At 38.4% G+C, this 11,828-nt stretch overlaps 1 protein-coding gene across 1 annotated transcript; it reads right to left on the bottom strand.

Moving 5' to 3' along the window:
- Positions 1–714: 714 nt before the first annotated feature.
- On the bottom strand, positions 715–3,999 carry LOC146976427 (zona pellucida-like domain-containing protein 1). The gene is made up of 10 exons (XM_085794503.1): positions 3,883–3,999; positions 3,572–3,798; positions 3,236–3,420; positions 3,051–3,123; positions 2,864–2,961; positions 2,686–2,766; positions 2,387–2,558; positions 2,180–2,279; positions 1,044–1,073; positions 715–901 (listed from the first exon to the last, which is right to left on the bottom strand). Exons 1-10 carry the CDS (start codon positions 3,980–3,982, stop codon positions 765–767), a joined length of 1,203 nt encoding a protein of 400 aa, XP_085650629.1. The 5' UTR covers positions 3,983–3,999; the 3' UTR covers positions 715–764.
- Positions 4,000–11,828: the final 7,829 nt, after the last annotated feature.

Here is an 11,828-nt window from a genome sequence, read left to right as displayed (position 1 = left end):
TTTGGCTCCCAACACAGTAACAAAATATTTGTAACGATGATGTTGCTCTGTAACAACTAAATGTGCAAATGAAGACAACAGATTTACAAATTAAACTTGACAATGATGGAATGACACAGGCTTGTCTATGAGACAGTACATAAAGATTTTTTGTTGTGCTTCATGAGTTGTTTTTACCAAATAAATAACTAATCAATTACCATAAAGTAAATGGCACACAGATAACCTGGGGCCTTTGGGACCAACTATCCAGGACATCTTTATCTGTAAGGTGCAGTACATAATTATGAATATTTTCTATACATCAATCATATATTTTAATGTTATTCAAAGTTATTCATTAAACCTGACAAGGGTGCAGCAGAAACTGTTGTTTCCATCTATATAATCTACACTTTGTTTCAGTCTGTTCAGCCATAAGAGACAAAGTTAACTGAGAGTTTAATGGTGTGTTTTCGTAATGAAGCACAAGCACTCATTCGCATTGAAAACATTGAAAACCAAGCCAATTCTAACTGATTACAAAAGATGCCACCAATAGTTAATACTTCAATATGATTAAAGCTAATGTTTAATCATAATACACAATTATTATAACCTATTCTGTGCCCTTATCTCCACATTAATAAACTATGTGATTTGAAATGATTGTAAAATTGCATGCAGATAATCGCTGTCCACTGTGTTGTATTGCTTTGCGTGTAAAATGGAAAACTGGCAGTTTGGGAAATAGGTAAAAAGACTCTTTTCTCAATTAGTAGGCATTACTGGATGATTGGTTTTCTCCGTCTGATGTATAACGCAAAGTATGCAGCCATGGCAACAAGGATAATAGCTAAGATGACGATGCATACAATGACAGCCACCACAGGGCTGCTGTAGTTGCTCTCCAGTGCCAAACCTGCAGGAGCAATGATGAAGAAAAGAGATAAAGAAGATATACATCAATATACTTCATACAGTTATTAAAAAATGTTGCTACTGAATGAACATGAACCAAGTAAGTGATCCAATGAAGTACTAATAATAATGTAGGTTCTTACCATGAGAGGCAAAGGAAGTTGGAGTATCCCCTGAAAGATTTAGCCAACATGATGGTCAGTAATTGTAAGGATTTATGTCTTATGTTCAAAGAGAAATTTACATTTTGGGAAATGCATGAATTGACTGTTCACAAGATAACTGATACAACCCCCACTCGTTCCCTTCAGTTTAAAGAGAAGCTACAGCCAAGAGGCAGTTAGCATAGGTGTTCAGAAATAGCCATCTGTCCTGTTTGTCATGCCTACTTCTACGAGTTTCCACGAGTTGCCGCACGAGTTTACCCGAGTAAGGAAACCGAATTTGATTGGTCGTTATTGAGCGTATATATTCAATCCTCTCGATATTCGGCGAGACCGAGCTCGGTGTGTGTGTGTGTCAGACGTTTGATTGACGGATGACGGATCCAATATCAGTGGTTGATGAATCGTGAGCAGCGTGACGCATAATTCGTGCACCTGCATTATCCAATGCGAAAAAAACTACCCCACTTTCATCCCGGATTTACTCGAAAATAGAATTTTGCACAAACTTTGGGCTACATCATCTTATAGATGAGCTATTACACTAATGTTATGACCCATTAATGGAATCAAATTAATTTTTCTTTTCTGTACACCTTTAACTAACTGGAAACAGGGGGAAACAATAAGCCTGGTTGTGTCCAAAAAAGAAAAATCCTCCTAGTACTAAGTTCACTGGTTATAAGGTCTAACATATCTATGTTGTTTAGTCCATGCAAGTGTATAGGCTAATATTTATGGTTTTCCTGTTTCCAGTCTTTATGTAATGCTAAGCTAATCACTATCTCACTTTAGTGTACAGCTCCCAGCCAGCAATGCTACGTGGGGTCCATATGGGCTACCACAGTAGGGGCCTATATGGATCCTGAGTGCAAGCCACATATGGGGCCCACAATAGCAGCCCAAGTGGGGCCCATATGGACCCCACGTAGCATTGCTGGATGATCTCATCTAACACAAAGCAGGAAGTACATTTCCCAGAATGTCCTAAAACATTTTTTTTTCCATCAAATGAAATAAATAAAGCAAAACACAATATTATTCGGAGATAATATTGTTATCTATATATGAATGATGGGATAAGATGATAAAAACGCATGATGTTTAAAACGCACCACTGCTCTGTTTGTTCACAAGAATGACAGGCGAGGTGATGGTAGCGTTGGGTGACACAGTCTGGACGTCTCTCTTTCTCCTGCCTGCAGAGTCACAGTTCTGTTGAAAATGAATAGACAAACAGAATTCACATGGGATGTCATGAAATTACATAAGGAATAAAGAAAAGTAGGTCAGGCGGATTCATCCAAAATAAGTTCACTCACAGGCAATAATGCACTACATGTGGACACCTCACAGAGTCTGGTGACGCAGTGCAGGTAGAAGGTGGAAATGGTTAGATTTTTGTGCTCAACAAATCTGAAGGCCTCAAAGGAGAAGTGTGCCCTCTGAGACGCCCCATTGAGCTCCACTACAGTTTGTGCATCACGTGTACACCTTAGGTTAAAAAGAAAAAAAGAGCGAGACAGGTTGCATTACTGCACATGGGGAGGTACAAAAGGCTAGTTTGGAGTCAGAGTAAGTGTGAGGTATTATATACTGCAGTTACAAACCTGAGACTTACCCAACAAAAAGATCATAATAGGTGTCAAGAAAGGGATATGGACTTGTTGTTGCATAGCATCTGTCCAGCAGCACATTGAACCTTTAAGGACCAGACAGACAGGTGATTTTAAATGTTTGTTTGTTTTTTCTAGTCATGACACATATGGTTTACTATAATCTGGCAAAAATCTACATACCTTTCTGTGAGATTGGTAGCTTGAACTGCAACATAAATCTTGGTCTTCAGGTTAAGTCCTGATTGTGGGATGTTTAGGATGCTGCTATAGGTTTGATCCTGTTCCACAGAAAAGTAAGAACAAAAGCAAGTTATAAAGAGATTAAAAATCCCCTCTAACTATTTCTTAAAGATAAAGTAGGTCTTACTTCGTAGAGCTGCATGCTCAGTGTGCTGATGAAACTACCATTGTTGTCTCGTATGGCAAAATTCACACCTGATCTGTAGTGAATGAAACAGAGTTCGCATTTTGGCTTGGATGGGTAAACATGTAATTTAGTCTTAATCCACACACAGTACGGATGTTGTTTAGGGTGTCAGGTTGCATACTCACACGCCCAGTAAAGTATTGTTCAGGAGATACTGCATTGGGTAACGACAGGAGAATTTGTACAGGATCTGAGGGCGGTAGGTGATCATACCCGCAGAGGGATCTATGGAGGTGATAATGCCAGAAATGTTGACGAACTGGACATTTGAGAAGTCGGAAAACGCTCCACTCCCAACCTCAGTGATTATCTAGTGAAAAAGAAACATATATTTTGGTGAAAATAGTTAGTAATTCAATCTTGTCTCAATATTAAGTATTTATACAGCTAAAGTAAAAGTCATTTTAAGGAGATAAGGTTGCTCAATTAAGGTATGAAAATAGAGCTATTATGAAGAATACCTTAAAGTCACTATTGCAGGCAGAGATAGCAGTTTGACTGATGGGGATTTTAAATTTCAAGATTGGTGGGTCAACGCTCCAGTCAGCAGTCCCAAAACACTCTTGGTTGTTTAACTCATTATTGAGGACCATGAGAGACTCATTGTAAAGAGCTTGGTACACTGGGCAAATGTAGATGTTCAGGTCCATATGCTCAGTGCCACAAATCACAGTAATGTCAGAGTTTTCTAGGAGAGAGAAAAGGGGAAGATATAAATCAAACTGCAAAACCTGTGGTAAATAAGTAAATTGTCAAAGAATATGTCACACACCTGGGGGTCTGTTTGTCTCACTGGTAATGCAACTGTCTGGTATTTGGGCCTCTGTCCTCAGAATTAGGCCAAGCTGGCACACAAGGATGACCAGCTTCATTGTTCTGAGTGCAGACCTGTGAGAAAACAGCAAAACAATGGCAACCAGTGAACACACTCTTTTCCTCCAAGGGAAAGTGCTTTGAAAGACAACTTTTCCAAAAGACCTTTTTTTTAAAATCTTCCCTTGTGAGAATGGCGCAATAGCTTACAAAGGCAATGGATAAACTTAAACCTCTTTATGCATCATATAGTAAGCACTTACTTGAAAGAAAACCAAAAAACATGCTTCTGCCTGGGTTCTGCCATATGTTATGCATAGTTATTTCATTTTTTTTTTTAAGTTTGTTTATGAAATAATTGATATGCTTAAATTCAATTACACAGGTTTGCATAGAGAACATAAACATAATTGGATTTTTTTATGTCCGTGCAGTTAAGATAATCAAAGTAATCTTTAATTTTTAAAAACCTAAATATATTCTACAAAGGACAGTCATTTTCATACAGTATGTATACTATTAATAAATAATACCAAATGTTTTAAACTAGAAACAGCTACAGTAATAAAGTTATTGAAGGGACTCACCTGTAGGTCTTCATTTTGTGTCTTGCTTTTCGATCCCAGATCTCTCCATTTATACTGTCATCCCCCCAAGGGGCGTGTGAGGGAACATCTCAGACAATAGTGTAACATGAGTAAGGCTTTTAACATTTTCATGTTTTCTGTACTGTATTTTGTATTTTCATAACATTTAATGTAAAACTAACTTCAAACTATTAATGTTGCACCAGCTCATCTAATGTTGACATAACATGTTGATGTTTTTAGAGGTTTAATTTAAAATAGTGTCAACTCTCTGCCTCTGGACTTTTTTTCTTCCTGTTGTTGAGTAATGGTGTGTGTGATAATGATAATAACACCAAGTTATGAATGTTGTTATATGCATCAAGGAATTTGTCAGGAAGCAAATGGCCTTAAACAATCAAAAGTAAAAGAAAATGTAGAATGTAGCCTACTTAGTTGGTTCCCAACAATATTTGAAGATTTTTTGATTAGCATGTGCAATTATTTTTGTTTAAAGATATTCATCAATACAAATTCTGAAATCATTAACTACACTTTCTGGATTTAAATGCTAAAACATTTTCCTTCAGATTAGGCAAATATTAAGTTTCATAAAGATTCATAATATTCATCCTGTTGGTATTATTTGTTAGTCTTAATGTCTGTAGTTTAGTTTGTGTTATTAATGTGATGCTATTGATCTCAACAGTCAGACAGAAAACTACACATGATCTGGTAGCTGCAGCATCCTATTTAAGGATTTTGGTTTATGGATTGCGAGGTTATGTAATCTCTATAATTTTCTGTTGTGTGTAATAACATCTTTAGCAGCAAGTTGTCTGACTTTGTCTCTTCTTGATGCTACTTTTACGGAAGTTAAACAAATACAGTAATCCATTAGCAACCATCTCACATTTGGTCTGGTATGAGGTATGAAAGCTTAATGGCTGAGAATAATGTTACACAACGGAAAAATACTTGATTGTCATCCTGGGTGTTGCATAGAAAACCATGATGCGTATAAAAAAGGTTTCAAGTAACAAATTTTGATTGGACCATGAAGGACCATAAACACTGATCTGATCACAAGTTTTATCTTTTGAAATCTCAAAATTTGTTGTTAACAGATCTGTTTTTGTTATGGCCTCAGGCTGTAAACTGTAAAATTTCAGTGCTATTTTGTACAGTTTGCAAAGAGAAGACACACCTATCTCAGAGAAACTCAAAGTCTTTTGTGAAGCATCATGACACGGAAGGGCCTCCCGAGTAACTGGTCCCCAAAGAACACCACCACAATACACCATGAGGGTACAGCCTGAAAAAGGTGCCTGATGGATTACTTTAGACGTATTCGATGTCAAATGCCATTTTTAATCTCTTCTTTGTTGTCTAAATAGGCATTTGTCTGCAAGCCATGCCATCAGTGTTACCAGAGGCACATTTCCTCAAAACTTGGACCCACAAGCATGCTGGAGATCCCCCTGGGGAATTGCGAACACATTTAGGTCAGAACCCAAGATCAAAAGCACGAATTATCTGTATTAAAAGGGAGAGTAGCTCACAGAATACAGTTAATATTTGCTGCTGCAGGTTTTTCAAATACCCAGTTCCTAAAAATATAGTTCTTTGAAGAGTGGTGGCTTTCCTTAAACATGAAAACTGAGGCTTTTGATTCTGCCAGAGATGAAATTTCAGGATGAATTTAACCTAAAAACTAGACTGAGGCGTAGATATGCAGCATTAAATATTTTCATCAAAAGAGACCAAACATAGAATGACGCTGTATCGGTGATACTGTGATACTTAGATAGACTTGCCAAATAGCCTAAACATGTTCTGTGAGTTTTGTTGTGAGCCATAGATGCCACAGCCCAGTTTATCATTGGTAACCTACATCAGTGTCTTCCTTAACAGTTGTAAATGGTAAATGGACTTGCACTTATATAGCGCTTTTGACTTGGCTTTTCACTTGGATCACTCAAACTGCTTACACTGTCTACATGAGCTAAGCTAAACTAAGCTAAGCTTTACGAAGTTTAGTCAAAGATTTGGTTGCTGGCTGTGGTTTTATATAAGCATATTTACTAAAAACATAAAAATGTTCCTGCTTGTTTATGGCCCACAGTTGTCAACCACAAATTTTTGGGTGATCAGATTTTTAAATAATTGATTTGATTGATTTATTTAAAGGGACAACGAGGAGTTTCTATTCGGTTATAAAAAAAGTCTCACGTTAATGTGGATGAATCTCCGCTACCCACACTTGTTAATGGGCCCATTTTCGATAAATATATCGTTCTGTCTCTATCGTTATTTTGTTATTATTAGTGGTGGCGGAAACGCAGCTGAATGACCGTTTATGGTCGGAACTACGACAGTAACTGAACCTCTTTGAACCTCTGACTTTAATTATTGATGAATGAAAACATGAGTCTGTCTTGCGCCGGTCAAAGAATTTTACGGTGTGCGCGGAGGCTCATAAATGTAGTGTGAAAATGCTTTGCTTTTCCAAAACTCCTCCTTGTCCCTTTAAACCCCTAAACATTGAGTTAATCATCTTAGTCAGCTTATTTGGAGGAAAGCTTTTCCATCCTTCATCATGCAGTATTGGTTTGTCTTTACATAAGTAACAAGTTTTGAATGTACAGTATATCAGCAGCAGGCTGAACAATGAACAGTTATACCATCCTAGTCTTTAAATAAGCAGTTCACAATGGATTTTGGTAGAAGAGTCCAAGAGTGGCTGATGCCAGCCATACCTAAGGATTTAACTCATGTGTCCAGGAATGTGATTCACAGGAATGTGAGGAATAATAGACTTCACCCCCTTTCAGTGGGAACAAAGGTGTGTAGTGATGTTTACATTGAAACAACAATTGCGTTCATGCGTCTCAGGGGACAAAACAAGTTTCTTGTCCATAGGGATGCAACACAGTAAACGAAGTTCAATGGTGCATCCACCAAAGGAACTCTTGGGAACTCTATGGTGAAAAATCCAGTTCATTCACAGCCTAAATTACATAACAGCCCATGTTTTTGTATAAAATAAAATAAAATAATAATTATATCTTTTTTTAATGCCGCTCTAAGTCAAAATGGACTTGTCAGAATTTGATTTCAGCCTTAACATGCGCAGACATGTAATAATCAGAGAATTGCTGCAAAAGTTGACAGGTAAGCATAGCTGGTAACTTGAGTGCCAAAATAAATCATGTCCAGTCTTGTCACTACACCGCACAGCTCATCTGCATTTGATTATTTAGAGTTCAAAGGCTGAAATATACTGAAATATACTACAAGTAGGTACAGTTTTTTTCTATATGTTACACATACTTGTCATTCTTTGTTATTTATTTACTGTATTTATTTTCTATATAACCATTTATTATGTATACACTGGCACGGTGGTGTGGGCTCTGGGTTCAATTCCCAGGTCTGGAGCTTGGATGGATGGAGTTTGCATAATCTCTGTGCCTGTGTGGGTTCTCTTCACATTCTTCGGCCACCTCCCACAGTTAAAAGACACTGGTGACTCTAAAATACACCATAGGTGTGAATGTGAGTGCATTGTTCGTCTCTGTGTGTCGACCCTGTGATTGACTGGCAACCTGTCCCTGGTGTACCCCACCCTCCCTATGTCAGTTGGGATTGAAGCTAGCCTCCCTTCATCCCTGCAGGAAAAGTCGTATATGTGTATCTATTGTATAATGAATGTTAGACCTATCTTATCTGATCCAATCCATCCTTTTTTCTTAGTCACACTAGCTCAGGGTCAAATTGACTGTTAAGTGCTGAATTGTTTAGTTTAACCTGACAATAGATTTCTTTTCAAGGCCTATTGACTGTAATCAGACCACGCTCTGCTCCGAGTCACATTCTAAGACACCTGAGCTGTCATCACATGTTGCAACAGCATCATAGGAGGAGCCTCTTCTTTTGAAAGGTTGCATGAGGACACAAGTTTTGTATCGACTGTAGTGTGTGTTATAAAACTTGATGATCTGTAACCCACTTTTAATTCCACACCCTGATCTCAGTTTCTATTATCACATAAATATTCGGTGTTGCCTAACAGACTGTGTATTTTACAGGTATTAACCTACATATCAGTGCCCTTCATGCTTCTAGAATGACTCTGGGCTTTCACCTGGCAAGCATGGGTGTGATTTAATCTGCTCGGTCCTTCTGTCTGAGTCTGCTGGTGCTTTCACTGACTGCAAACTGTTATATAACACTTGAATTTGCCCTTTTCAGCGGTGGAGGAAAGCCTTGGATCCTTTATTCAAATAAAATGAACTGTGCCACATTGCAAAACATTGGCTGCTCCACTAATGGTGCATTAAAGGTGTTCAGAAATGGCCGTTTGTCCTGTTTGTCGCGCCTCCTTCTACGAGTTGCTGGACAAGTTTACCTGAGTAAGGAAAATGAATTTGATTGGTCATCATCGGTGAGATATTTATTGTTTGGGGCGAGACCACAGACTGTAAAAAGAATGGACGTAGCACCCGTGACGTCACACATTGGTTTGGGGGAGTCTGTTTTGTGCTCCTACTACGGGCATTTGAACTGCGCCATCTTGGATTTTAGTGGGAGTCTACTTTCCATAGAGGTGCAGCGGTTTGCCGGCCGAGAACCCACCCACTGAACTCGAAGCAACCAATTAACGGCCGGTAACTGTCTGCAAACCTGTCACTCAACGTAACCACGCCCCCATTTATGTACGAATTTGAAGCCTAAACAACATTAAAACAGTTGTGGCACCAAAACAGTGTGTTCACGGAGGTGGAAACTATCGGTAGAGACCAAAAACTTACCAGGCTGTAAATATGTTTTTTTAAGCTGTAAAATCTGCTATTTTAACATGGGGGTCAATGGAGAGTTGCTCACTTCCGGTCCCAGCCCCCAGAGGCCGCCAGAGAACTGCAGCTTTTTGAACGCAAAAGTGGTCTTCACTTGTAGAACCCACAACTCCCCCCTTGGACGAGACCATGCTTGGTTTGTGTGTGTGTGTGTGTGTATGTGTGTTTCAGACGTTTGATTGACGGATGACGAATCCAATAGCATTGGCTGATGAACCATGAACAACGTGGCACATCATTTGTGCGTCTGCATTATCCAATGCAGGGTTACATTGGATAAGGATCCATGATTCTAGGTCAACTGGTTTGTGTTAAGGGGAGACACTACAGGTTTTAAATAACAGATATCACCATGAAACTTCCCAAGTTTATCACTTACATTGAGACAAATATTTTTTGTATTACAAGTTTCGTCAAATTAGGCAATATCTGATTATGTGCTAATTTGCATACATTTCCAGAACCGAAATCTGAAAAATGGATAAAGCCCCTTTCAAAATTCTTGTTTTATTTTGCTGACATATTAGAGTCAGAAGTTTTTACAGAAGAGATTTTGGATATCTCTTTTTATCACTTTGTTAAAGCAGAAGTAAGCGATCCGGTCGTTTCGGCTAATGCTGCGTTCCAGGCAGGCTTTTGAAACCGTAAATTACAGCTTCAAGTCACAATTTACGACTTTGTAGCGTTCCAGGCAACCCACTCGTGTTTTTCCGACCTGTTTTACCTGTGAAAGTCACTATAATGGCCTCTCGTAACTTCCAACCCGTGAACTCGTACCAGATCGAACTGGTACGACTTCACAGGTCGGAAAAACACGAGTTACGGGCTGCCTTGAACGCACCATAACAGTCCTCGTCCCGACGTCACCACATTCACGGCGTCCCTTGGCTGCACACACAGCCCTGCATGCCGTTCTCTCTCCTCATTGGATAAAAACTGTAGGATACGAGAAAAGTTTTCTCCTCGGCTCAGAGCAGAGCAGAGGGACTGACAGACCCGTGTTTCAGACCAAACACTCTATGTAAGTGATTGCTGTCGGAAGATATAACTATTTAAGACTTATATTAACACAAATATTCCGCTTACTTCTGCTTTAAGGAGAAAATAGCCCTAAAAATCCAACTGAAAATGTTGTATAAGGGTCATTCTTCAACTACAGGCAAATTTGGTCTTGAAAATGAACTGTATTTTGATATTTTTTTTGAGATGTTTTACCTTTCAATTATGTATAGAAACACATTCTGATAGCTGTTGTGATCAAATTATTTAGATATGATTTTTGACATTTTAATCTAACATTAAAGCAGAATCAAGTGATATATTTGTGTTAATATAAGTCTTAAATAGTTATATCTTCCGACAGCAATCACTTACATAGAGTGTTTGGACTGAAACACGGGTCTGTCAGTCCCTCTGCTCTGCTCTGAGCCGAAGAGAAAACATTTATCGTATCCTACAGTTTTTATCCAATGAGGAGAGAGAACGGCATGCAGGGCTGTGTGTGCAGCCAAGGGACGCCATGAATGTGGCGACGTAGGGACGAGGACTGTTATGGTGCATTCAAGGAAACTCGTATTTTTCTGACCGTGAAGTGGTACCAGTTCGATCTGGTACGAGTTCACCGGTCGGAAGTTACGAGTGGCCGTTATAGTGACTTTCACCGGTAAAACAGGTCGGAAAAACACGAGTGGGTTGCCTGGAACGCTACAAAGTCATAAGTTGTGACTTGAAGCTGTAATTTACGATTTCAAAAGCCTGCCTGGAACGCAGCATTAGCGAAAACGACCGGACCACTTACTTCTGCTTTAAGTGGAAAGCATCATTTCCATCACACCACAAAAAAGTTGTTTTTACCCAGAGCATTTATTGAAATTCCAGCTGCATAATTTCCAAAGCTGCAAAATATTATTAGTTTGACTGTTCATTTTCATGAATTTTATGTGAAAATGTGTGTTGTGATAGAAATGACAATGTGTGGTGGAAAGGACTTCACGTGTTGGAAATGACATTTGACATACAAATTGCTGAACAATTATTAATTATCACCTCCAAAAATAAGTGATGGAAATGACTGTTGTGGAAATGACATTCGGTCACATTTTTAAAAATCTCATGCTATATTGGCATGATGATCTCAGCTTTAAAGCTAGCAATAAATGTACACAAAATACACAATATCAAATATTATTTTTTACATTATTTGTACATTCAAAGGAAATATGAACTGTTTGGAAATGACGACCAATAATCATACTCTTTGTTTTGAAAACATTTAACCTTGATTTTCTCTACTTTCAGTTCCTTCTAAGGAGCCAACTCTGCTCTCCAGCCATGTGCTCTCCTTACAATGACTGTTAGAGTAATTAAAAGTATTTAACCTTTAAAAAAGTTACTTTTTAAAAAATACATACAACACTAATATATCTTACAACACATGATACATTTCATTAAAATAGGGATTTATGTACCACTTGTCTATA

This window comes from Trachurus japonicus, chromosome 13 (genome assembly GCF_045865225.1).
Source record: "Trachurus japonicus isolate A0001 chromosome 13, Traja_1.0".
NCBI lineage: Eukaryota > Metazoa > Chordata > Actinopteri > Carangiformes > Carangidae > Trachurus > Trachurus japonicus.
This window is presented reverse-complemented; position numbering and strand designations above follow the sequence as displayed.

Coding starts and splice junctions, on each gene's coding strand:
- LOC146976427 (XM_085794503.1), bottom strand. CDS start 3,982: ATGAAGCTGGTCATCCTTGTGTGCCAGCTTGGCCTAATTCTGAGGACA. Junction 2,280..2,386: donor CATGTAGTGCATTATTGCCT/GTGAGTGAACTT, acceptor CATTTTCAACAG/AACTGTGACTCTGCAGGCAG. Junction 1,074..2,179: donor TGTGAACAAACAGAGCAGTG/GTGCGTTTTAAA, acceptor TAAATCTTTCAG/GGGATACTCCAACTTCCTTT.